The sequence below is a fragment of the Trachinotus anak genome, unplaced genomic scaffold (assembly GCF_046630095.1).
Source record: "Trachinotus anak isolate AG129_WGS33_773 ecotype Australia unplaced genomic scaffold, CSIRO_AGI_Tana_v1 ptg000005l, whole genome shotgun sequence".
Taxonomy (NCBI): domain Eukaryota; kingdom Metazoa; phylum Chordata; class Actinopteri; order Carangiformes; family Carangidae; genus Trachinotus; species Trachinotus anak.
In genome coordinates this window covers 6,919,498-6,947,012 of record NW_027273856.1, presented here as the reverse complement: position 1 = coordinate 6,947,012, position 27,515 = coordinate 6,919,498, and the positions used below count along the sequence as shown (strand labels likewise).

Below are 27,515 nucleotides of genomic sequence, written 5' to 3'. Positions count from 1 at the left end.
ACATTATGTGATTTGCATGATTTGAAGTAAAGTAAATCATAATTATTTTATTGTGCAAGGTATTAACTGTGCACTGGTTGTCACACTGGGTGTCTTCAGTAAATGCTGTTGAAACACGTGAAGCCGCTGTCACTTCATCCACTGCGGTTGTCTGTGCTGCTGTGTAGGAGTGGACTTCAACCGCGAGAGGAAGCTTGAAACAGAAAAGCTTGCGCTGTGTAAAAGTTCATGAGTTGTGTGTGTCTGTTCACAAGATTCTGTTGTCTCAGGTGCCCTGGGCTGGCCTTGTTTCCCGAGAAACAGTGCTCTGTTGTAGTATATATACAATATACTGTCTGTTGTGTTAAAGCATTTCTCTGGTCACACAACCAGTAACTCAGCTGTCAAACACAAAGAGAAGGACACATCATGTAAAGCCCGACATTTTGTATCCACAGTTTATTAGTGCAGGATGCATTTCAGGAGCCGGACACATCAGTTTGGACGAAATGTTTCAGGCCCATTAAAGCAGCACGTGAATGCAGTGTACAGTATTATTGTATCCCGCTGACGTGATGAATTAGTATGTTCAGAGTGCATGTTTGCAAACAGCGTGAGAGCATGAGAAAGCTTCAGTCACGACGCGTGGTGGTTAACACCTTTTGCAGGTCATATGAGTGGGAATGCAGGTGAGTTGAAGCATAGTTTAACTTGTGTGTGAAGGAGTGTCTTTTTGTAGCCTTACCCACTTCTTATCGACCTGATACTGGCTGACTCACCGGGACAAGTGTCTCCAATCAGAGCAGTATTTATGAACTTATTAATCATTACCTTCAAATTATGACTTTGTCATAACCACAAATAAATCATGTTGAAGAGACGTGGCACCATCATCATCTGCTTGTCATAGGTTATAGTGCCATATTCAAATTGCAGAAGCTGTAATGTCTCTGGATAAAAGCAAAATATGTCACAACACAACAAGAATGAAGCATTGTGCTGCTACAGAGATACAAATGATGCTCTCCAGATGTGAGGGCACGTGCTTGTTTGGTACACAACCCAGCAAAAATGGCATTATCATGATTTTTGGAGGATATCTTTTGGGACAAGAAAATTGAAAACGTATGTATGAAGTGCTCAGTCATTAGTTAGGCTAATTCCTATTCTACTCAGATCACTGGTGAGTAACTATCTTAGAGCAGCTACAGCTTCAACTTTTCAGTACTTTGGGATGTTGAGTACAGTTATTCTACAAACAGCGTGCTAATGCATTAGCACCTTGACTGAGCAGAGCTATTTAGTTGAGACACAGATCAAAACCTTAACCTCAGACTGTAAATATGTGTTGAACATGATATAATCCTTTAAAGTTAGAGGACAAAGAAAACATTTCATAAGTCAGCTCTCCTTTTATTTACATGTACAATAAGCATATGTGCATTTACTAACCATGGCTGGCAACTCTCCGCTAACACCGAGTGTAACCCCGTCATCAGTCTTCTACCAACATGGGGTCTGGACATTTTAGAAAAGGAACACACGACCTCAAAAGCAGAGCACGTACCACTCTGTGTGTTCTGCATCAGTTTAGTGTGCCTTGTGTGATCAACACACACAGACCAAGGCCGGGGAGAAACCACTTCGACTGTCACAGGCGGTGTTTCCACTTCCTGTCATTGACCTATTATGGCGCGACCCCATAACACCACAGTTTCCACTCAGTGTCCTTAGCATGAGCTGAAGTCATTGTGAAACCGACATGTTTGCTATACAGTCAATAGCACTCACTAATGTAGACCACCGACTAGCTTATAGTATGATCAAGTCACAACAGAAGCAACTACTTCTCTCTTTGTCTGCTACCAGTAAATCTGTCTATACATCAACACACACCTTGTTATAGCTGAAATGACCTTAGACCATGAAGATGAATAAGAAGTAGTTTCTAGAAAAATATAAAATATATCATATTTGCACACGTATAAAATCTTTCACATAATTCAGGTAACGACAAGACAATGAATGTACATTCTATATGTGTCCATTCTGGGGAAGTGGCCCCGCTGTACATGCAGAAAGGTAAGGACAGAAAATACTAGAAGATGGAGAAATTCCACTGAGCAGATCCTCATCCACTTTCTTTGGTCTGCACACGTTCGAAGTAATCAAAGGATTCATACACTGGCACCTGGCACTGGAAGAGACAGAAGGACAGAAACAAAATGACTGCAAAGTCACATACTGTGTGGAGAGAGAGTAGCAGGAGCTAAACATGTATCAGATAAGGCTCTTAAAAAGCTTGAGGGTGTGAGGGTGCTCAAAGGTTACGAGACCTTTGCTAATGTGTAGTATATAATACGGAGTAGGCGTAAACAACAGGCATGATTAGTCAGAAACAAGATGTCAATCAATCCCATGTAACAGTCTTCTATTAAATCCCCTCTGTGTTACTTGTGACAGTGTATCAAGCCTGTTATTTGTGGGGTTGTTGTACCGGTTTGCCTTAAATTGCTCCTACATAAAAATACCTTACAAAATAATGCTGCCTAATCAAGCAACACCACAAAGTGGATCCTGAAACGTATGGTTGTGTCAGGTTCAACATATAGTTTCCACATACAGTTTACAGTAGTGAGTAAAGGTATTAACAGTTACATTATAACAGCTTCAACAAAAACAGCAAATTTAAAGTGAGGAACTATTTATTTCACATCTGTTTAATTTCACTGTATGCGTGGCCGTGGGTTACAATTTACAAGAGTTACAGTTTTATGTGTGTAAAGTTGATCGTAACTTATAGGGATAAAGGGTATAGGGATAAACACAGCATGTGTGGACGGATAATTAAATATGTTCTCAAAATAGAGATGTATGTGTATATATATATATATATATATATATATATATATATATATAACTTTTTATCATTTTGGAGGGCAGCTCCAAAATGACAAAAGACGCTTTGTAAACTATTCTTTTGAAAACCAAAAGCTAATTGCACTTTTTTTAATTTATATTGGCATTGTCCCGTAATTTAACCACAACAATAGATTTATTTTTTTATTTATTTGTTTTTTACAGTAAACTGATAACTACCTCTCAAATCATATTTGCGTACATTGAATATTTTATAACACATAAGATAATTTAATTTCATTGAAAATCTAAATAAAACTATAAAATCCCATTTGGTTTGGTTGTGGCTTTAGAGAACGGGTCTACACAAGAAGAGTTCACACCATTCACCACATTTCACACACATTCTCTCAAACCTCAGCTGATACACATTTTTAATAGGCCTGCCGAAGAGCATTTGAAGATTAAAAGAAAAACAATGATATGATGAGAATTTGACTGCGTCAGCACAATGCTCCCACTAAAATGTGGAACAAAGTCCCTGTTGTGCCTCCCCTCCACCCCACCACTACCATTACACTCACCCACTGAGAAGATCCTCTGGAGGAGCTGGTGCTATGTTTGTCCATCTCTGCCTCCTCAGAGTCAACATGGGGAACCTCGTAGATCACCCTGACTGCTTGTGCTGAACCCGTGGGCCACACACACACACACACACACGCACAAACAAACAAACACACAGACATGATTAGCAGGACTCTTCCACAAAATGAAATGAAAATATACAGAAGCAACACATTTAAGCTTTATCTTAATTTGTCTCTGCAACTAGTACTATTGCTGCTGTTACTACTACACACCTACTATCTACTAATAATACTACGTTCCACATTTTCTATCCCAACTCATCTGTTGTCACAGCAATGGCATGGAATCCATGTATACAGATCACAAGTTAATTGTACTGTTAACAGAGTAACAGAAATTGCACTGGGCCAGGAAACCACTGCCCCCAGTTCTTCTGAGTCAGTTTTCTCACCTCCACTTGTACCAAATTGGCTTACGTCGCATACATCCTGTATGGCTAACCCCATTGCAACAACCAATTCCCTGTTATACTCAGTGGCCAGGGGGTGTACCACAAGGTTCGATTCTTGGTCCCATACATTTGAAATTGGCTCATGTGGTGTATTTGAAATGATCCCAAGTTGTATATTGTGTTGTGACCACAGCTACATTGCTGTCCATGTAAACATCCAACACAATGCTAGCAGGGTTAGGGTACTCAGGGTATATACAGAAATCCTGAAGTTTAAAATGTAATACCTTTTAATACCTTTTTTGATACTTTCTCAATATTTTTAAAAACCAACACAACATTGAGTTGCAACTGTTTTAATCGGCAACCTTTCTAACTTTCACACTGATTTTGAGATTTATAAAACTACACACTCTGGGCCAATACAACAGAATTTAAATAGGGAGCATGGGTCAACAGAAAAGATTCAGAGACTCAGTGATTTTGAACACATAAAAAATTGATTATATAAAAAGTTCCAACAAACTGGCATTCACTACGTGAGCTGGTTATGCCATTACAACCAGTGAATGGACTTGAACCTGTTTAACACCAGTGTCTAGACACCACAGAACCTCTGCGCACAGTGTTGGTGTGGTGCCCGTAGTCACCCGGGGATCTGCCGTCGGTGTAGCCGTAACGTTGGTTTGGATGGTGGCACTGGTTTGCGGTGATGTAACAGTAGCAGCAGCACAGAAAGTAGAGATTGATAACTGCTCTCCGCATCCGCACATTCCAGATTCATGGCTGGAATGTGCGGAGAGCGTTAACCCCCATCCAGCTGATATTGATGTTTTTTTTACAAACCGAACAGTAAATCTGCTGGTTAATCCCTACTACAGGCCTGAGCCAGTCTTAAACGCCAGTATCCAGTTCAGGCCGCAACATGTTTGAGACGTCGAACGACCATTGAATATAACGTCAGTATCATGTATATTGCCTAACTAGAATGACTGAGCCTAATCCCACATTTAAATAAACTTACGCAAACTTTAGCAGATAAACTTTTAAACACAAATGGACAACTCATAGTTTGAAAAAAAAAAACAACCTATAATTGAATACCTCATAAAATGGCGTTTAATACATTTTAATACCTTTTGCTAATTTTATTTACTACCTTTTAATACCTTTAAAACCCTGCGGACACCCTGGCACTCCGATAGAAACTAGGATGCTCTGGCACAAGAACACCTAGTTCGGGGTTGTTCCGTCGGTTCCATCAGATGCGCCTGAGTCAGACGGCTGACAAACACGGCTGTGTAGACACACCGTTAAAATGGCTTGAAACACTGTGATATTTATGATTTTCTCCTGCAATGGTGTTGTCTCAATGTTCTCTTCCTTTAAGCCTTTATAGCTGCTCATTTTCTGCTACTTTTTATTTCTGTTTTTCACACTAAGAGCTGAAGCAAACCAACCTTCCAATCAGCTTCCTCTAAACCCCTGGATAAATCATGGACTCTGTGCCAATCTGTACCTCAACCTAAGTTTCAAAGATTTTATATAATTTCTCAGCCGCAGTCTGCAGCTACCACTACTAACCTTTTTGTTAATTTTAGAAATCCACTTATAGCCCTCTTTACTAGGCACACCCCAAAACACAATCCAATACAACAGCTCAGCCATAAAGTCTACCTTTATAAAGATAATAATGATCCGTTTTTCCATCTGTCAGCCTTTTACACTGCACAAAAACAAACACTAACACCCGCTAACACAGGGCACAATGAGCATTCCCTCATGGGTCGAATGACTCTGCAGAACTCAGGTGTTTATCAGCTCCAGCGCTGATCAGCACGCATGTGAACATGATACCCAGGCGAATGCGAATATTTACACGCATATTTTCTTTGCTGTGACATCTTTCAGAGGACACAAGTTCGCTTTTTACACCAGAATTAGTGCATATAAGAACGTTTTTTTAAACGTGGGTAAACCCGCTAAAAAAAGTTTGTGAGTTTTTAGAAGTTATTGAGCACATCCCCAAGTCCAGCACGGTTACACCTTCCGCTGAGAGGGTGCTGCAATCACTGCTCACACAAGTGTCTGCACTGAGGATCCAGCTCTTACAGGGGAGGACGAACCCCAGGACCGATCCATTTCACCAGTCTGCACAGCAGCTCCCAGTTTCGCTCAGGTGTTAATTAGGTTTTTTTTTGGTTTTTTTTTTTTACACCAAAAATAGCTCATATAGGCGGGTTTTTAAAATGCAGGTACACCCACTAAAAAGTGAATGAATTCTTTTCACACTGGTGTATCTGTAGTTTACTGAACTGTGCATGGCGGCCCTCTGTATAATACCACTGAAATTTTGGGGTTTCATTTTTGGAGGTTTTGATCCCAATAAATCTGAAGTGAATTTTGTTTGTGAAATTCAGAGCGCTGGAAAACTACATTAAATTAATCACATGAATTACATTTCAAAATCAACAGCAGCATCTCTTTCAACAAGCAGTTATTGTTGTTCTGGATAATTCACAGACTACTTTCTACTTTCTATTGCCATCCATTATTTTGGGGGGAGACAGATGACTCGGGGGAATTGAGCAGAACCTAACTGCATGGCTAGATACCGCTAGAGGTTGGGAAACGTTTTTGTAATGTGGTTGGATGAAATATTTAATCTTACAGGACATAACATCAGTTGAGCTCCTGATAATAAAGCTACATTTTTATTTGTACCTTGTCTCCTCCGCAGAACACAGAAACACACAAGAGTGGTGAGGAGCAGCGGAACCGCTACAGCCACGGCGACTATGATGGTGACTGTTGGGGATGCTGGTCCTGGATTTTGGTCTGAGTGTTGGGAGAAAAAAGCAAACACAAACATTACAACGATAATTGCACGACTGTAAGTTTTTTGGGGGTTTTTTTCTCTATCTAAAATATGGTTGGTGTGTGAATTGGGAGGAGCATCACAAAAGTTTCACATTTTCTTTAGAAATCTTGCATTAGTGTTTTATTTATTTAAAACAAGCAGTATTCAGCCGATCTAAGGTTTACAAAGTGATATAAAGCCTCATATTAGTCAAACCCTTAAAGCTTTAGTATTTTGTCACCTACCGTCATCTGTGTTGCCTCCTCTCTTCTCTCTGGCTGTAACTGTGATGACTGTACCATTTCCTTCACCAAAAGTAAGAACTGGTATCTCCACATTCACTCTGCAGATGTATCTCGCTGAATCATTTGTTGTGATATTAGAAAAGATCAAAGTTGAACAGGAACTTGATTCATTTTTCTGAGATTCTTGAGTTTCATTCTTGAAGCTGTAACGCTTTGTCTTAATTTCTGTTTCTTTCCACCAGTTAATTCTCGTTCTGTCAGACTTCTCCGTCCAGCAGCAGCTGATGCTCACAGTGTCCCCCTCCATCACAGAAACATCAGGAGTCTGGGTGACAACTACTGTGCCCGTAGATGACTCACCTATAAAGAGACAGAGGGATAAATGATTTTCAGGTCTACAATAAGACTGTGCACACTGCATCATTAGTTAAACACATCAGGCTTCAGCACTTTACAACAACATCAGATGAGATGTTCCACATGGACATAAAATCCTTCACACTGATTTACCAAACAAATACACTAATAAAGAAATAGTGGTCAGTTTTTTAAATGTGTTTCTTCTTCAATGAAACTAATGCTCTGAAATGTGCTGTTCACAACCACTTTGGTCAGTTCAAAACATTTAAACTGTTGAAACATATTGATCCAGATCATAAAATATTCTAAATACTAATATTAACTGTATTTAAATTATAAGGAACAAGATGCTGTAAATCCAAGCACTCTACGAACATTCATGTGTTACCAGTTTGAACAACGGGGACCTACAACATTGATCCTCTGACACTACCAATAATTTCAGTAATTTGGAGCTTTGGTCATAGTTTTGACAAATTCACAAAAGCACAAACTCTGCCCGGGAACAGATCTGATATTAAAGTTGTGTTTCTACTTACTCCAGGATGAGATCGCACAGAGAGAGGCCAGCAGCAGACTCCTGAGTAGGAGCTTCATCTTCTCACACCGCTTCACCTCTGAGAACTGACACTCATCTCTTCACGGCTTCACCAAAGTCCCTCCCACAACTTACTCACACACACGCACAAAAGAAACACACTGGGCATCATCTTTTCTCCACAGTTTCAGAGAAGTGTGAAAAACCACAACTTTGTTTCTTCTTCCTTTCGACAGAGCAGAAGGCAGGCATAGACTATCTGCAAGACACTGCAGCTGAGATTGTTTCCCTCTTTTCTGTTCTCATGACGGAGTTTGAGGGCAGAGGTCCCCCTTTACTTCACTGTGACAGAAATCCTGAAATCGGTTTCCAACAAAATAGGCATGAGTGTTTTGATACCTGCCACGCCCTGTCACTGTGAGCCACAGTGAAGGCAGTTTCTCAATACTTTTGTACATAACATGATAATGCAACATAGGAAGGAAGTCTCACACCGCCGGATTCAGTAGAAATGAAAACAAAAATGTGATGTTCCTGTGTTTTGTATCTGACACATTGATATTCAGGTACACCACACGGGCCTTTGGTTTGAACAAAAATAAGACAGTTACTTGATCCATCTCAGTCGTTTTTGAGTACAGTGTAACTGAGATGAACTTGAGATGATGCTTTGTGAAAGATACCAACATTTGGAGATGATGATTTGTCAGTCAGTGGTCCACAAGCGACCCCTTGTGGTCCGCGGGTAAATTTGTTAAAATATCATGTTTTAAATTTAACGTTTCTTAAACTGTCTGCAAGGGACCACAGAGCCGACAAGCAAGCAGTGTACACCTGTTCTTTTCAAGATTAAACCGACTTGTATGTCAAGTCAAACCTTATTATTCCAGTTGGCTGTTCTGCAGTGTTGTTGGACTTTTAGCAATGCAACCAAGCGTTTTGCAATGCTACCTATTCACGTAGCTATGCCTCTTTACGTTTATGTTTCAAAACTTAAGCCAAAAATGATCAGCGTGACATTTGAAAGGAAATGTGGATGAAACTAATGGTTAGCCTGCCCTGGGGTTGTGCTAAAGTTCACCTGTGGCCTATAAACTGTCAAACACAGATAACAGACAAGATCATGGACCAGTGGCTTCAGACCAGGTCAGTTAAAAGAAAATCAAATGAAACCTCGGACATATCGGACACAACCGGCAAGTGTTAAGTGTTCAGTTTTACTAGTAATGGAATTACCACAGCTGAGAGTCATAGTGTGTTTGATAACATCCAGCCAGTGTTCATATATGTGTGACAATGCTGATGCTACATAAATAGCACCTCTTGGTGCCGTGCAGTGTGTCTGTCTGCTGTTTGGTGCTTGATGGGGAACGGCACAGTGGTTCTATCAGAGCATCTCTTTGGAAACCGCTGTCTGCTGCTGCTGCTGCTGGAAATAAAGCTGATAAGAACACAATTGCAGAAATGTGTTGTTTTCTAGATTAACTGTAAAACATGAAACTGTTTATGGTAAATATGTTCCTTCTAAGTGCTGTATTTAAAATACACAGAGCACCAGCGATGAGAGTTTAATGTTTTGTACCAATGGGAAAGTCAGTGAGATGATAACGTCATAATAATAGACTTTATCTGTATAGGATTTTCAAAACATGGTGAACAGGAGAGGGTCACAGTGGTCTAGATTGTTCTTAGATCTTCTCTCTCATCTCCTTCCTCTTCTTCCTGGTCTTCTTCTCCTCTTTGGGCTGAAGTGAGTGTATTTTCAGGAGCAGCTGAAACATGAATGCACTGACTGAGCTCCGTAGTATGTATGGTGTGGATGCATGATTTAAGAAGACTAAAGACCAATTCATGCTTTCCATGTCTGCATGTCAGCCAGGGTCCATGTGACGTAAATTTCATCATCTGCCCAAGTCAGTCAGGGCCCACACAGACCCTGTGCTGACATGTATGTGCAGTCAGATCCCGCCTATAGAGAGCCTGGCCACTTCCTATTAATGCTGTTTGTACTGACACAGGCTGCAGTGAGTGGATCTAAATGGCTAAAATAATTGCACCTGCTGCAAGAAAAAAAAGCCCAAATTTTATTTTAGTTTTTTTTTAAATAGTAGCAAATACCTATCACAATTTAAATGAAAAAATACTGACTAACTAACTAACTCTGTCTTACAGGGAGGGCGATTTGGCCCATAAAATGTGTTGTGTTGTGGTCCACGGTGACTATCAGTGGCTGCTGCTTGAATGATGTGTGCAACCAAAACATTGAATGCAGTAACGTGGCTGTGGTGCGTGACGTCAGAAATACTTACAGAAAGGATTTCACTACAATTAAAAAGAAAAAAAATGAATCTAATGGAAGTATATCTATTGTCTCTACCTCTTGTCTCAAAACATAATGAAAATTGGCATAAAAACTTTATCCCACAAGCACTGCAGCTCCATAGGCCCCCATTCATACTGGACTATCTTGCAAGTGCCCCCACACAGCTATAAGTTCTGAGAGTGGACGTTCTCCCTATTTTAGAGGGCCAGCCCAAAAATTTGAGGCGCACTTCAAGAGCGTTGACTGTCCACGCACCAGACCAATGAATCACACACTCGTCTCATGCACTGTATTGCATGGTACAACGCACAGCTTGCTTCTCTTCCTTGGTCCTATTCTTGTTAAGTAGTCACACACACTGTTTCTTTTTCTTGACTTTTTCATGCTGTTAAGCCAAACACCACAAACAAAGGAGCTCAAGGAACATCGTAGTATGAATAGAAACTCTCTGAAGGAAAGTGGAAAACCATGACTTGGTCTTTAGAGCTTTAACATTTGGTAATTCATCCTCTGGGGGTCATGAATGTCTGTACAAAATTTCATGGCAATCTATCCAGTAGAAGTTAAGTTATTTTGATCTGAACCAAAGTGGTGGATCAACAGGCAACTTACAGACTGACACAGCAACATGTCTGAAAACCTTTTATATAATGGAGTTTGAATATTGTATTGTACCTGCTTTGTGTTGCTGGGGCCTGGTCCATCTGTTCTTGAAGTAGAAGAGGGTTATGAGAAGAACAAGGAAGGGCAGACACCTCAGACAATAGACTCACACATCCATCCAGTGAGAACCTGAAACTGATCCACAGGGACAGCTGCTCAGTCACACCTTCTTTACCATCACCAATAATAACACTTTGTATAACATGAACAACTGCTTTTACATGAGAAAAACATGATCTTTTATGTGTTATTCTTGTTATGTCCATATCCTACATTGGCATCACATTTTTCAGAGCTTGCTGAGCAGTGTTTTACCAGAACAGTTCAATAGATGCTGAAACTATTTTAGGGGAAGAAAGAAAAAAACTTACACAGAATTTAAGAGTTAGTTTATTTTATATCTAATATGCTCCATTCCATAAACACCCACGTTAATATTTTGGGTTTGTCTGTCAATCTATGAACCAGTACGGCCCCTCAGGTCCTCTGCCATGAGTCTTTTAGTTGTTTTAAAATGCAGGACAAAAACGTTTGGTCAATCAGCTTTTCTTTTTTTTTTTTTTTTTTTTTTTGCCAATTTCCTATTTTATTAGGTTTTTATTTCATTATATTTCATTTTTAAGATCTGTCTATTGGTTTTATTATTACAGTACTTTGTGTGTTGTATGTTTAATCACTTAACACCATCTGTCTTGTTATATGTAATCTCTGTCTGCGATGAATATACCATTGCCTTTGGTCAAAGTATAAAGTGGTATCTCCACAGACACAGGATGTAGGTGAATCTACCTGACTCCTCATTTGTGGTAGTTGAAAAGGTCAGATTTGGACAATATACATCACCCTGAGTCTTAAGGCTAATGAAACCATCTTGGATTTGTTAGATTTTTTTCAGCCTGTGAAATATCAAACTTTAAAAGACCCCTGTCCAGCAGCAGATGTTTACTGTCTCTCCCCCCGTCACAGAGACACCAGGAGTCTGGGTCACAACAAATGTACCTGGTGAAGCGTCTGTAAAGACACAGAGAGATGAAGGATTTTGATAAAGGATAGAGGATTTTGTAATTCATCACAAGTGTTAAGTGTGACGGCTCCAGGCTGTATGTGGACTGGTGAAGTGCCCTCACACCAGTGTTTAGTGTGGCTTTTGTTTATGTCCCATGTAAACCTAGGTAAGCACCGGCAGTATAGTGCCAACGCTCACACCACTGATTCCACACACAGTGCCCTGCTTATTTTGACTTACATTTAAATGATTACTTGAGTAATGAATTGTTATTGTGTTACCACAGTGTCAGACTTAATGGTTAATAGTTTATTTCATCAAAACAAGCAGTATTCAGCCGATCTAAGGTTTACAAAGGGATATAAAGCCTCTATTTTCTAAACAGATCAGGTTGTAGTTTTGAATACTTTTCATTATTCACTCTGTCGGCAAACCAGGATATTAGTCAAACCCTTAAAGCTTTAGTATTTTGTCACCTACTGTCATCTGTGTTGCCTCCTCTCTTCTCTCTGGCTGTAACTGTGATGACTGTACCATTTCCTTCACCAACAGTAAGAACTGGTATCTCCACATTCACTCTGCAGATGTATCTCCCTGAATCCTTTGTTGTGATATTAGAAAAGGTCAAAGTTGAACAGGAACTTGATTCATTTTTCTGAGATTCCCAAGTTTCATTCTTGAAGCTGTAACGCTTTGTCTTAATTTCTGTTTGTTTCCACCAGTTAATTCTCGTTCTGTCAGACTTCCCCGTCCAGCAGCAGCTGATGCTCACAGTGTCCCCCTCCATCACAGAAACATCAGGAGTCTGGGTGACAACTACTGTGCCCGTAGATGACTCACCTATAAAGAGACAGAGGGATAAATGATTTTCAGGTCTACAATAAGACTGTGCACACTGCATCATTAGTTAAACACATCAGGCTTCAGCACTTTACAACAACATCAGATGAGATGTTCCACATGGACATAAAATCCTTCACACTGATTTACCAAACAAATACACTAATAAAGAAATAGTGGTCAGTTTTTTAAATGTGTTTCTTCTTCAATGAAACTAATGCTCTGAAATGTGCTGTTCACAACCACTTTGGTCAGTTCAAAACATTTAAACTGTTGAAACATATTGATCCAGATCATAAAATATTCTAAATACTAATATTAACATGTACTTAAATTATAAGGAACAAGATGCTGTAAATCCAAGCACTCTACGAACATTCATGTGTTACCAGTTTGAACAGTGGGGACCTACAACATTGATCCTCTGACGCCAATAATTCTAATAATAATTTTTCTCATGACACTCATCTCTTCACGGCTTCACAGTCCCCTCCCTCAACGAACTCGCACACACACGAAGGAAACACACTGGGTATCATCTTCAAAGCAGTGTGAAAAAACCACGGCTCAAGTTCCTCCTTCTGTTAGATACAGTGGGTTACCAACAAAACAGATGTTGCTGGAACTTATCGGACCTGAATGAATGATGAATGATAGCAAGCTTTTCTTTGCATAGACCGGGAGGGGAGATATCTGACCTGAGGGGCAAGTTGACATGTGTCCATGCTGGAGATGAAGACAGGCCCGCTAACACTGAAAATTATAATCATCGCCATACACTGTGACTGCCTGTCTGTCTCTCAGTACTTTCTGACGTCTGTGCGTCTCTGTAAATATAAATGTAAATGAAGATTTTTGTGTGTCTGCTGTTTGATGTTCGACCGGTGCGTGTCGCACATTTACTGCAGCTTTATTGCTGAAAACAGCTTCCTGCTTCTGCTGGAAATGAGACTGATGAGAGCGAAGCAGCTGCATCACACGATAAATGTGCCATCAAAATATGGAAGCCTTGTTTTTTGGGACAGAGACTAAATGAAGTTTGTTGTCATGTCCGCAAGTTGATCATTTTTAGAGACTCTGAGGTTTACAGGGACGCTCCATCTGCATCAGGTTGCATTTTTCTCTTCTGTCGACTAAACATGGCTGCATGCTTTGCTGTGGACTGTCAGTGTGATGGCAGAGAACAACAGGAAGACTCTAACCACTAAATGATCAGTCTTCACACCCATAACAGATATAGCCCTGTTTCAGCCCTGAAGTCTTCTAGAGTCGGAGTTAAAAACTAAAAGCTCCCCCTCCATGACAGAGACTCTAGGAGTCTGGGTCACAACAGATGACGGGACACCTGTACAGAGAAAAAACATGATTTGGTGATTTATACTGCATCATGAATTATTGACAATTTCCAACAAAATTTGAAATCCATGAAAATACAGAAGTGAAGGGGAAAGGTGAAGCTGTTGACTTGTGTGTTTCTACTTACTCCAAAATGACAGGTCACAAAAAGAGCCAGACGGCTCCGTAGAAGCTTCAGCTTTGGACACTTCGTCACCACTCAACACTGATACTTAAAGTATCTCTTCACAGATACATTCACTCAACACACAGCACAAAACAAAAGGCTACGTGTAAGGCATCACCTTTATTTCAATGGTTCTTATAAGTTTTTACTGAAGTGTACAAAACTACAAATTCTGTTCTAGTTTAGTTAGACAGTACTGGGTACAATTTACAGAAGTCCCCTTAATGCCTCACATGCAGACGCTACAATGTACAGATGTCCCCTAAAAGCCTGACATGCAGAATTTTGGTAGATGCTATAATTTACAGATGTTCCCTAAACGCCTCATATGCAGATTTTCAGTAGAGGCTAGTTCCAGCAAACATCATCAAGGGCCCCACTTAGGGGGGTTGGGGCAGCAGCAGTGCACTGTGGAGTGTCTTTATGGAGGTTTTGGGGGGTTTATAGTCATCATTGCCAAATGTTTCAATATGAGAGGGAATTGGGGGCCTCTTTGCCTTTGGGGGCCCCAAGGATTTGCCAGGGTTGCCTCTCCTGGTAGTGGGCCTCTGATATCACAGTTTAGGTTAGGGTCTCAACAACCACTCATCCAAAAACCTTACAGTCAACACTGCACTTCCTCTGGTCCTCAGCAAGACACACACCCAGTGTGAAGTCGACAGACAGAGATTTCCTGTTTTAGAAATAGGATGTCACACCACAAAGAGCAGTGTCCAGGTGGAAGGTGAGGATGGCATTAATAACAGTTTTTCCACGCTTATCTAGATAATGGAATTATCTGACGTTTCATGGTTTACTTCATCTTCTTTCTGATCTTCTTGCTGCCTCTCTTCATCTCTTCCCCCGTCCTCTTGGTTTTCCTCTGCTCTTTGGGCAGAGGGGGTTGGATTTCTAGGGACAGCTGAAAGATGAACGCACTGATCAAGGAGTCACAACACACTGCAACAGATATGCTGCTAAAACACGGTGGAGACCCTGTATCATCATAGTGGGACAGATGAAAGTTCTATTATACCTGGTGTTTGTTGATGAGCTTTATTCCCTAAACTGTAGAGACAGAAGAAGGCTATGACAAGGGCGAGGATGGGCAGGAACCTCAGGACATCAATCAACCCTTCCTCCCAGGGTGCATCTGAAATTCCCCCACAGACACGGCTGCTCAGTCACACACAAACTATCATTTCCTGTGATGATTTCCTGTGATGATTTATCCAAACACCTGACGTGACCTACAACCATGAAATGAAAACCAGATCTATAGCCACAGCAGCAGGCGGCAGCGATCACTGCATCCAACCAGTTTCACTGTTGTACATCAGTTTACGTTAACGTTCACCATGGTGGCTTTAGTTTGGACTGACTGACCAACAGACAGCACTGCCATCCACTGAACTGCACCACGAGAGGACAGAAATCAAAACCTGTCACACAAGGAAATATTGTTCCTTGCTCATTTACAATCAAATGAGTGACTGATTTTGTCTTTTCAAGATTTATTTCATTTTGCTTATTTATATTACGATACAATTTAAATATTAATGTATATTTAAAACAAGCATCTAGGGCAGGGGTGTTGCTCGACATAAAGCTCTACCGGGGCACAGGTCTCCCCCCCTCAATACCCATATCATTCTTTTTGAAAGCTTGCTACGTATGGTCATTATAAGGACCATCCATCTTCATGCAATAATGATATAATCTTTTTTTTTTGGGGGGGGGGGGGGGGGGGGGGGGGGGGGGGGGGGTTTCCAGGACAGTCTCGGTGATGATAATATTTATATATTCACATCAGGCTTTTCTACCAAGGAAAAACATTTAGCTTTTATGAATTTTCCATGTTCTTGAATGTCTGCCACTATAGCAAGCATGGCAACCGAAATATCTTTTCATACTTGTGTGGATTGTCTGGAATCTGACAACATAAATATCATGACAGTGGGATAGCCTACTGTATGTTTTAGCAATAATTTGTAAAAATATATCATGTACTATCTAATGTAAGCTACATTAGAATATCATTCCGAAGTTGGAGAGAAATTGTTGCTGTAATTTCAAAACTAATTGACTTGAGGAAGGCAGAAGGCACAGATGAATACTTTATGCCATTGGAAAAAGTAGGGACTGCTGTTTATTTTGATGTATGGTTAGTCGTGTAAACTCAGGAGTTAGTGAGGTATTGCACCAACAAGAACGGGTGTGGAGATGGACGCAGAGCTGTAAGCAGAATATGATTAAATTTGATGTGAATTCATTTATGTTCATTTTATCGCAAACCATTTATCACAGCAACTAGTGGGTAGCACCGCTGGGAAGCTCAAGTCATGTGGTTTCACGTGATATATGTATGTGAATTGTGTGATGAGTATTCCAGCAGCAATTTAATAGAGACGAATGGGTGCCATTTGGACACATCGGTCGTATACAGTTATTCCACAGTACCAAAGACATTACTGTTTCTGAAATGTGATCAGGAAATTTTACCGGGGCACAGCAGATATATACTGGAGCACGTGCCCCAGTAAAGTGGGTCTGGTGATGTTTATTATCTAGGGTTTGACTACCTTTACCTTCATCGTGTAAATGGACTGGTCTGAGGTCTCTTAATGAGAATCATTTTCCTATCAGCACCATCCCTTGAGACCCTTGGAAACCAATACATTAGACAAACCCTTACTGAGTGCATGTCAGAACAACAGTGTTTGTCACCTACCGTCAGCTTTGGGGTGATCTGTGCTGTCACCTTTGTTCTCTGTAACTGTGATGACTGTGCCATTTCCTTCACCAAAAGTAAGAACTGGTATCTCCACATTCACTCTGCAGATGTATCTCCCTGAATCCTTTGTTGTGATATTAGAAAAGGTCAAAGTTGAACAGGAACTTGATTCATTTTTCTGAGATTCTTGAGTTTCATTCTTGAAGCTGTAACGCTTTGTCTTAATTTCTGTTTCTTTCCACCAGTTAATTCTCGTTCTGTCAGACTTCTCCGTCCAGCAGCAGCTGATGTTCACAGTGTCCCCCTCCATCACAGAAACATCAGGAGTCTGGGTGACAACTACTGTGCCCGTAGATGACTCACCTATAAAGAGACAGAGTGATAAATGATTTTCAGGTCTACAATAAGACTGTGCACACTGCATCATTAGTTAAACACATCAGGCTTCAGCACTTTACAACAACATCAGATGAGATGTTCCACATGGACATAAAATCCTTCACACTGATTTACCAAACAAATACACTAATAAAGAAATAGTGGTCAGTTTTTTAAATGTGTTTCTTCTTCAATGAAACTAATGCTCTGAAATGTGCTGTTCACAACCACTTTGGTCAGTTCAAAACATTTAAACTGTTGAAACATATTGATCCAGATCATAAAATATTCTAAATACTAATATTAACATGTACTTAAATTATAAGGAACAAGATGCTGTAAATCCAAGCACTCTACGAACATTCATGTGTTACCAGTTTGAACAATGGGGACCTACAACATTGATCCTCTGACGCCAATAATTTTAATAATAATTTTTCTCATGAATTCTGCCCAGGAACAGATCTGACATTAAAGGTTAAGTTGTGTTTCTACTCACTCCAGGATGAGCTCGCACAGAGAGAGGCCAGCAGCAGACTCCTGAGTAGGAGCTTCATCTTCTCACACCGCTTCACCTCTGGCACTCATCTCTTCACGGCTTCACAGTCCCCTCCCTCAACGAACTCGCACACACACGAAGGAAACACACTGGGTATCATCTTCAAAGCAGTGTGAAAAAACCACAGCTCAAGTTCCTCCTTCTGTTAGATACAGTGGGTTACCAACAAAACAGATGTTGCTGGAACTTATCGGACCTGAATGAATGATGAATGATAGCAAGCTTTTCTTTGCATAGACCGGGAGGGGAGATATCTGACCTGAGGGGCAAGTTGACATGTGTCCATGCTGGAGATGAAGACAGGCCCGCTAACACTGAAAATTATAATCATCGCCATACACTGTGACTGCCTGTCTGTCTCTCAGTACTTTCTGACGTCTGTGCGTCTCTGTAAATATAAATGTAAATGAAGATTTTTGTGTGTCTGCTGTTTGATGTTCGACCGGTGCGTGTCGCACATTTACTGCAGCTTTATTGCTGAAAACAGCTTCCTGCTTCTGCTGGAAATGAGACTGATGAGAGCGAAGCAGCTGCATCACACGATAAATGTGCCATCAAAATATGGAAGCCTTGTTTTTTGGGACAGAGACTAAATGAAGTTTGTTGTCATGTCCGCAAGTTGATCATTTTTAGAGACTCTGAGGTTTACAGGGACGCTCCATCTGCATCAGGTTGCATTTTTCTCTTCTGTCGACTAAACATGGCTGCATGCTTTGCTGTGGACTGTCAGTGTGATGGCAGAGAACAACAGGAAGACTCTAACCACTAAATGATCAGTCTTCACACCCATAACAGATATAGCCCTGTTTCAGCCCTGAAGTCTTCTAGAGTCGGAGTTAAAAACTAAAAGCTCCCCCTCCATGACAGAGACTCTAGGAGTCTGGGTCACAACAGATGACGGGACACCTGTACAGAGAAAAAACATGATTTGGTGATTTATACTGCATCGTGAATTATTGACAATTTCCAACAAAATTTGAAATCCATGAAAATACAGAAGTGAAGGGGAAAGGTGAAGCTGTTGACTTGTGTGTTTCTACTTACTCCAAAATGACAGGTCACAAAAAGAGCCAGACGGCTCCGTAGAAGCTTCAGCTTTGGACACTTCGTCACCACTCAACACTGATACTTAAAGTGTCTCTTCACAGATACATTCACTCAACACACAGCACAAAACAAAAGGCTACGTGTAAGGCATCACCTTTATTTCAATGTGTCTTAAAAGTTTTTACTGAAGTGTACAAAACTACAAATTCTGTTCTAGTTTAGTTAGACAGTACTGGGTACAATTTACAGAAGTCCCCTTAACGCCTCACATGCAGACACTACAATGTACAGATGTCCCCTAAAAGCCTGACATGCAGAATTTTGGTAGATGCTATAATTTACAGATGTTCCCTAAACGCCTCATATGCAGATTTTCAGTAGAGGCTAGTTCCAGCAAACATCATCAAGGGCCCCACTTAGGGGGGTTGGGGCAGCAGCAGTGCACTGTGGAGTGTCTTTATGGAGGTTTTGGGGGTTTATAGTCATCATTGCCAAATGTTTCAATATGAGAGGGAATTGGGGGCCTCTTTGCCTTTGGGGGCCCCAAGGATTTGCCAGGGTTGCCTCTCCTGGTAGTGGGCCTCTGATATCACAGTTTAGGTTAGGGTCTCAACAACCACTCATCCAAAAACCTTACAGTCAACACTGCACTTCCTCTGGTCCTCAGCAAGACACACACCCAGTGTGAAGTCGACAGACAGAGATTTCCTGTTTTAGAAATAGGATGTCACACCACAAAGAGCAGTGTCCAGGTGGAAGGTGAGGATGGCATTAATAACAGTTTTTCCACGCTTATCTAGATAATGGAATTATCTGACGTTTCATGGTTTACTTCATCTTCTTTCTGATCTTCTTGCTGCCTCTCTTCATCTCTTCCCCCGTCCTCTTGGTTTTCCTCTGCTCTTTGGGCAGAGGGGGGTGGATTTCTGGGGACAGCTGAAAGATGAACGCACTGATCAAGGAGTCACAACACACTGCAACAGATATGCTGCTAAAACACGGTGGAGACCCTGTATCATCATAGTGGGACAGATGAAAGTTCTATTATACCTGGTGTTTGTTGATGAGCTTTATTCCCTAAACTGTAGAGACAGAAGAAGGCTATGACAAGGGCGAGGATGGGCAGGAACCTCAGGACATCAATCAACCCTTCCTCCCAGGGTGCATCTGAAATTCCCCCACAGACACGGCTGCTCAGTCACACACAAACTATCATTTCCTGTGATGATTTCCTGTGATGATTTATCCAAACACCTGACGTGACCTACAACCATGAAATGAAAACCAGATCTATAGCCACAGCAGCAGGCGGCAGCGATCACTGCATCCAACCAGTTTCACTGTTGTACATCAGTTTACGTTAACGTTCACCATGGTGGCTTTAGTTTGGACTGACTGACCAACAGACAGCACTGCCATCCACTGAACTGCACCACGAGAGGACAGAAATCAAAACCTGTCACACAAGGAAATACTGTTCCTTGCTCATTTACAATCAAATGAGTGACTGATTTTGTCTTTTCAAGATTTATTTCATTTTGCTTATTTATATTAATATACAATTTAAATATTAATGTATATTTAAAACAAGCATCTAGGGTTTGACCACCTTTACATTTTGCGTGTAAATGGACTGGTCTGAGGTCTCTTAATGATAATCATTTTCCTATCAGCACCACCCCCTGAGACCCTTGGAAACCAATACATTAGACAAACCCTTCCTGAGTGCATGTCAGAACAACAGTGTTTGTCACCTACCGTCAGCTTTGGGGTGATCTGTGCTGTCATCTTTGTTCTCTGTGTCGGCCATACCACTTGCTCTGGCTGTAACTGTGACGACCGTACCATTTCCTCTGGCTGAAGCATGAATTGGTACGTCCACCGACACCTTGCAGCTGTATGTCCCTGAATCCTCTCTTGTGATGCTTGAAAAAGTCAAGGTTGAACATTTACATGGCTCATTTTGCAGAGATCCTGGACAGGTGGTCTTGGAGCCAATAATCACAAACTTAATTTCTGTCTCTGTTTTCAACCAGTTCACTGTCATTCTTTCAAACTGCCCTGTCCAGCAGCAGATGATGTAGGCCGTCTGCCCCTCCATGACAACTACATCAGGACTCTGGGTCACAACAAATGTACCTGATGAAACACCTGTAAAAAGACGCAGAGATAAATGATTCATCAAGTGTGATCGGCCCTGGGCCGTATGACAGTAGTTCATGCTCTGGCCTGTCTCTGCTTCCCTCCACCAGGTTTCTCCTGATTGACAATATTCAGCAAAATCAATGGTGTTTTGGGAAATGTTGCAAGATGAGGAAAAGTATTTTTTTGTAAATCTTGCATTTGTAGTTTATGTAAGCAAGGTTTTACTGATCTAAGGTTTACAAAGTGAGATAAAGCCTCTATTTTCTGAACAGACCAGGTCCCCGTTTTGAATAAATGTCATCATTAGCTCTATCCATTTGCAAACCAGGATATTAGTCAAAAGCACTTTCTGTCACATGAACTACTGCTTTAAAATGAGAAAAACATAATGTGACATGTGTTATCTTTATTATGTCCGTATTCTACATTGGCATCACATTTTTCAGAGCTTGCTGAGCAGTGTTTTACCAGAGCAGTTCCATAGATGCTGAAACTATTTTAGGGTAAGAAAGAATAAAAAGGGGGTTTGTCTGTCAATCTATGAACCAGTACGGCCCCTCAGGTCCTCTGCCATGAGTCTTTTAGTTGTTTTAAAATGCAGGACAAAAACGTTTGGTCAATCAGCTTTTTTCTTTTGTTTTTTATTTCATTATATTTTATTTTTAAAATCTGTCTATTGGTTTTATTATTACAGTACTTTGTGTGTTGTATGTTTAATCACTTAACACCATCTGTGTTGTTATACGTAATCTCTTTCTGTGATGACTGTACCATTGCCTTCAGCCAACGCATAAGCTGGTATCTCCACAGTCAGTCCACAGATGTATCTCCCTGAATCCTTTGTTGTGATATTAGAAAAGGTCAAAGTTGAACAGTTTGATTCCTGTTTTTCGGAGATTCTCGAGTTTCATTCTTCAAGCTGTAATAGTCTTAATTTCTGTTTCAATCAGTTAAATCTCGTTCTGTCAGACTTCCCCATCCAGCAGTAGGTGTTGTTTACAGTGTCATCATGGATGGATGGATGGATGGATGGATGGATGGAGGGATGGATGGATAAAGCTGCATTAATCATTTATGGGCCACTACCAGGGATGAACAACAAAATAAACTGACAGGTAGCCACATTAGCTTTATATCTGTGCTTGTACCGTATTTTTTAGTAACCTAAGCAAATTTTTATATTTCTTGGTTGTGGCATGCGGCCGTCAGAAACATTTTATATATATATTTGGCAGTGTGACACTTATTTATTATTATTAATTATTAATATTATTTATAAGAGTCAGACTTCAGACCCCTTTACTTTTTGCACATGTCATTTTGTTGTAAATTTAGTTTTGAATGGACAAAAAAAAATCTCATCAATCTACACTTAATTCATCATGAAAAAGTGAAAACATGATTTTAGAAATTTTTGCAAATTTCAAACAAAAATCTTTCATTTACAAAAGTATTCAGACCCATTGTTGTAGCCCTTGGTGCATCCTGTTTGCCTGTTTTTCTTGAGCTGCAGCTCCAGAACTTCACTCGAGTCTTGTGACAAACTGAGTTGACTGGCACTGAACCGCATTTAAAGGACTCTGAGAACACCAGGAAAAAGATTCTCTGGTCTGATGAGACAAAAACTGAACTGAAGCATCTGGGGGAGCTTCTGAGCAGTATATGGACAAAGAGACTGGTTAGAAGGATGACTACAGACTGATACAGAGAGGTGCTTGAGGAAAACCTGTTCCAGAGTGGACGGGGCCACGGTTCACCTTTCAGCGCAACGACAGAATGGGATAAACTGCCCAAATCCAATTGTGCAAAGCTTGTTAAATATTTTTGTCAAAGAGAGATTTCAGTTTTTGATTTTCTAAAAAATTGGAAAAAAAAAATCTAAAAACATGTTTTTGTGGATTATTGAGGGTAGATTGATAGATACATTTAAAATGAAATCTACATTATAAAGTGTGAAAAAAAAGTGGAGGGGTCTACTTTATGAAGCCACTGTATTTATTTTATTTTTATTTTTTCTTAAACTGAATAATAGTTAATTACCATATTACTCATTATAAAAAGTCATTACCCAGACAATCACACAATTTGACTCCACGTGGAAATACAGTATATATCTGCTTCACTGTAATGTGTGCTCACTGACTTTTGACATTACATTTTCTTCTAAAATAATCTCAAATCTTATTTTTTCTATATTTTTCTATAATAGTTTCCACCAATCATAACTTAAATAACCAGTGCAGAGCTTCGTCATTAATCTGTCTGTTGGTCTGTACATAGCCTAAATAATGTTTTACTGAAGTTCAGTTCAGTCTCACTGTTATTGCTCTTTTCTGTAGTTAGATTAAATATAAAAATAACAGTAGCTTATATATGGCAATGGCGCAACATTTGAAGTGCTTTATAAGCCATCATATAGCCTGATCTATTCAAAACTACAATATGGTCACTTCTCTCTTTGTCTAAGCTATTATCTAATTATCACACCAGAAATTTTGATTCCAAACTCCCTTTAATTCCATCTTTTTCGCTTTGGCCAAAATCAGTTTATGCATCTTCAAAAAGGTGATTTGATGGATAAAGTTACAAAATAATGATGTTTTTACTCACACGGAGATGAGTGGAGAGACACGAGTAGCAGACTGCTCAGCAGAACCTTCATCCTCTCACACCGATTCAACACTGATGCTCGTCTCTTTAGAGCCAGGTCTCTCACATCTAACACACGCAGAACATCATTCGTTCATTTTGAGGTTGTTTTTTTTTCTTTTAAGACAAATGTTTTAAACCACAGCTTCTGTTCCTTCCCCTTCAGATGAGTTGAAGGCAGCTACAGGCCCTATTTAATAAATCCTCTCTGTCAAGCTGAAAGAAATATTGTCTTGTCTGAGCTGCAATTGGCTGCCCATATTCCCTTTTACTGAAATGTGTCAAAAATGAAACTACAGTGGTTTCCCTGGCAGATAAGGTGGAGAGACAAATGGGTAGAGGCTAAGTAACGACACGTAAAATTGTCATACAAATGCAGAGCAGACTTTCTATCACAAAAATCCCAAACCATAGACTATTGATAGAGCTTAAATTGATGGCAATATGATCAAACAGGATACATCAGTATTGTACTCATCTCATCTCACAGTCTATATACGAGCTGTCTTCCCTGACTCTTTTTCCAGATCATTTTATGATTAATGCCCTGGACTTTGTTGGTGCCATCCTGTTGCCTGATTTGTTCCTGTACCTTGTAAGCCTTTAATATCACCTTCTCCTCCATAAAATTGCATTAATCAGTGTTGTTCCTGGACACAAGTGTTCAATTACTCTGGTGGTTTAGAGAGATGAAAACAGGCTGGAGCTAAGTGCTGTCACCTGATTCTATGTACTGCTGTGAATGACAGCAGTTTAGCTTGCCCCACACAGTCCTGGAGAAGAGGCACTTTTAGTAAAACACCTGTGTGGGTGGACTTCATGTGCGTAGGCCCTTCACCAACAGTGTGAAAGTGAAAAGTTGTCGTTCAAAGTGACAAACCCACATGAAATCGTCACCGACTCTGGAGCTCAACTGCGTATTTTAGCGTCTTTCAGCTCAGTCGTCGAAGTACAACATTCTTTTTTTTCTACATGAGCATTATAACCTGCACCAATTCATTATCGAGGAGCGCTCCCTCTGCCAGCTGCCACAGCAAACACGTACAACAGCAAAACAGGGAGGCACCACCCTGCAGCGCACTTTGGTACCACAGGAGAATCAAGACACAGACTAACACCTAGTGGAGCATTTAGCACCTACACAGCCAGATGTTTGCCCCTGGAGTCGGTGGTTAGCTGCCCTCAAGTGGCCCAAAAAAAAAAAAAATCAGTTAATGAAGTTTTAATGCTAACAGTAGATAGTCACGTTTTTTCACGTGCCCATTCTGAGATGTGCCTCTGAAACATTTGCCATGCACATAAAAAAGAAAAGAAAAGAAAAAAAGACACAACATCGGAGACATTTTTGATTAACGACTGCCACCAGTGCAAGTTTCAGTCACAAACACTAGATTTAAAGTAGGCTTTTTCATTCCAGCATGAGAATCCAGACAGATGTGGTGATAGACAGAACCAGACAGGAAAAGACGATGAATCACGGAGAATAATGGAAATTGAAGGTACACTCTGCCTGCATCAGGGTACAGTTTTCTGTAAGATCTGCTCAGCGGAAGTGGCTTCATGAACTGCTTTTGACTATCTGTGTGACAATAGAGAAAAACAGGAAGACACAACCACAAATTTGTCAGTCTTCAAACTGACACGCTTAAGCAACCCTGAGGTCTTCCTGCTTGTGGCATGCAGTGTCAACGCAGATAAACAAACAGCTGTTTATTGCCACAACTTAACTGTGTTCACACTGGTTGATTCCTTTTAATTACTGTATTGTTACTTTGGGTTTTTAAGCTGTTTTACAGTCACAGTTATAAACTGCTGAAACTTTGTTGTACTTGTTGATGTACTGTACCTAGCGTGGTCTGCATTTAGTGTAATTGCTGTGCAGCAACTCTGACACTTACCATATAATGTATAATGCATATTTATTATTATGATTATTCCCTGTGGGCAGCACTGTGGGTTAGTGGGTAGCGCTGTCGCCTCACAGCAGGAAGGGTGGAGTTTGCATGTTCTCCCCTTGTCTTTGTGGGTTCCCTCTGGGTTCTCCAGCTTCCTCCCACCGTCCAAAGACATGCACGTTAGGTTAACTGGTGACTCTAAATTCCCTGTGGAGGGTTGTGTCTTTTTCTATGTCTTTTTTGATTAGAAAGCAGGTCTTTCTTGGTTCTATATTATTACTGTGAAAATATCAAAGCACTCAGTCCACAGAGAAATGCACAGAGTCTGTCAGGACTTCTGTAACTTTATGATGTCACAATGAAGCAGTCGCCACCCTCGGTCTGGCCCATCCAGACCAACCATATAGCCTTGCAGGATATTGGTATATTTTTAGTTGATCACTTAGGCAACAGTCAAAGGTGAGGATATTATATTTACTTATATCCTATGTTAAGCGCTGTCAAATCATCTAATTTCAGTGGCTCTGAGCATCTCCTCTGGCCTGTTGTTACTAGAACTCCAGGAAGACACCTAAGGCCCCTTCAGTCCCATTGTAATTATAACTGAACATCCATAAACAGTGCAAACTATTACTAGTTTTAATCTCTTCTTGTGAATTTATTTTTTCCTTCATATTTTTTCTCATAACATTTGCTGCTTTAATTTCATGCCGTTGGTTTAAGGCCTTATTTGTTCTGTGATTGTGTTTTGTATTTTTCATTTTTTTTCCCAGCACAAACAGCGTGTGCTTATGTCACAATTTCACAATCGACTAGAAGAAATTTGATTATTTGACAGTTCTACATGTAGGTTTACTTGTCGCCACCGAGCATTAGATATGACCTTTTCACAGGAAAAGTTGATAAGATAGATTAGACACTGGAAATGATCATTAGTCATTTTTATTTCTTTTGAGTGAGTCACAGCACAGGGTAAATGTTAACACCCTCCTACTGCTACTTCCTACTGCTACTGCTCTTTTAAAGCTAGATTACATCTGGTTTAAGTCATCTTTAGCATGTTGGCTGTGAGAAAGTAAATTTTCCACTGGCTTATTAAATTCCATTCTCATTGATAATTGTTATTTTCCAGGATGTGGGCTGTCTTCATATTGATTGCAATTTATCAAGGTTACTTTATTAAAGAACTGGAACACAACAGTGCTATACACAGCACTGTTACAGAGGCGTCCCCTTTTGTTGTAACACATGGTGTCCAGCATCAAATTTTACGCGTCTATAAAATGAAGCTATATTTTGCACACACTGACTGCAGACCTACAGACTTATTTCATGTTTTTATTTTTGTACTTCTGCAAAACTATCTCTCGATCGTATTTCATTTCTGAGCAAGTTATATTTTTGTCACACCTCTCTCAAAAAAGGTGAAGAGAGAGAGAGACCAGGAACAGCTGTAATACTGTGGACTGTTGACTATTAGAGTGAAAATAATAATAGTAATATCCATTGGTAATGACATTATCAATAATAATAATAATAGTAATAATAATGATACAAATGTTGCTGGAGCTCTGTCCTCTTCAGTTTGAAAATCCAGCTCTTGCTGCCACCTAGTGACTGAAGTTTCCACCTCACCCTGGCAAAATGTTATAGTAGAAGTAGGTTTCATTGGTAGAAAACAATAATACCATATAAAAAATGATAATATCATGAAGCTTAAAGTTGGTGGGTATTGAGGCGTTGACAGCTTCTACAACCCCCTGCTATAACCACAGTACATTTCTGTCACTGATACTCTGGCTGTGGTTCAAGTGCAAAAAACTCCATCTGTGACCGTGACCATGGTTGACAACACACTATGTTTTAGCAGGAAATAGCCTCACAACTGAAACTCA

The 27,515-nt window shown here is 40.3% G+C and overlaps 1 protein-coding gene across 2 annotated transcripts; it reads right to left on the bottom strand.

The window, feature by feature from the left end:
• Window positions 1–1,371: 1,371 nt before the first annotated feature.
• Window positions 1,372–24,134, bottom strand: LOC139621508 (cell adhesion molecule 2-like). 2 transcript variants are annotated; one of them, XM_071478078.1, is made up of 9 exons: window positions 23,687–24,134; window positions 20,690–21,082; window positions 19,982–20,098; window positions 17,825–19,867; window positions 16,945–17,310; window positions 12,353–12,712; window positions 6,602–6,715; window positions 3,423–3,523; window positions 1,372–2,176 (listed from the first exon to the last, which is right to left on the bottom strand). In XM_071478078.1, the coding sequence occupies exons 4-9, from the start codon at window positions 17,880–17,882 to the stop codon at window positions 2,111–2,113; spliced, it is 1,065 nt and encodes a 354-aa protein (XP_071334179.1). In that variant the 5' UTR covers window positions 17,883–19,867; window positions 19,982–20,098; window positions 20,690–21,082; window positions 23,687–24,134; the 3' UTR covers window positions 1,372–2,110. The 2 variants fall into 2 exon arrangements, with proteins under 2 accessions (XP_071334179.1, XP_071334180.1); XM_071478079.1 differs by lacking the exons at window positions 12,353–12,712; window positions 16,945–17,310; window positions 17,825–19,867; ... (1 more) ...; window positions 20,690–21,082; window positions 23,687–24,134 and adding exons at window positions 6,983–7,342; window positions 7,882–9,652; window positions 10,879–11,851.
• Between the last annotated feature and the right edge of the window lie 3,381 nt (window positions 24,135–27,515).

Excerpts from the sequence above, each read along its gene's own strand:
- LOC139621508 (XM_071478078.1), bottom strand. The coding sequence starts at position 17,882 with ATGAAGCTCCTACTCAGGAGTCTGCTGCTGGCCTCTCTCTGTGCGAGC. Across the intron at positions 6,716-12,352 it reads AGGAGGCAACACAGATGACA|ACCAAAATCCAGGACCAGCA; the intron begins GTAGGTGACAAA and ends CCCAACACTCAG. Across the intron at positions 2,177-3,422 it reads CCAGAGGATCTTCTCAGTGG|TGCCAGGTGCCAGTGTATGA; the intron begins GTGAGTGTAATG and ends TGTCTCTTCCAG.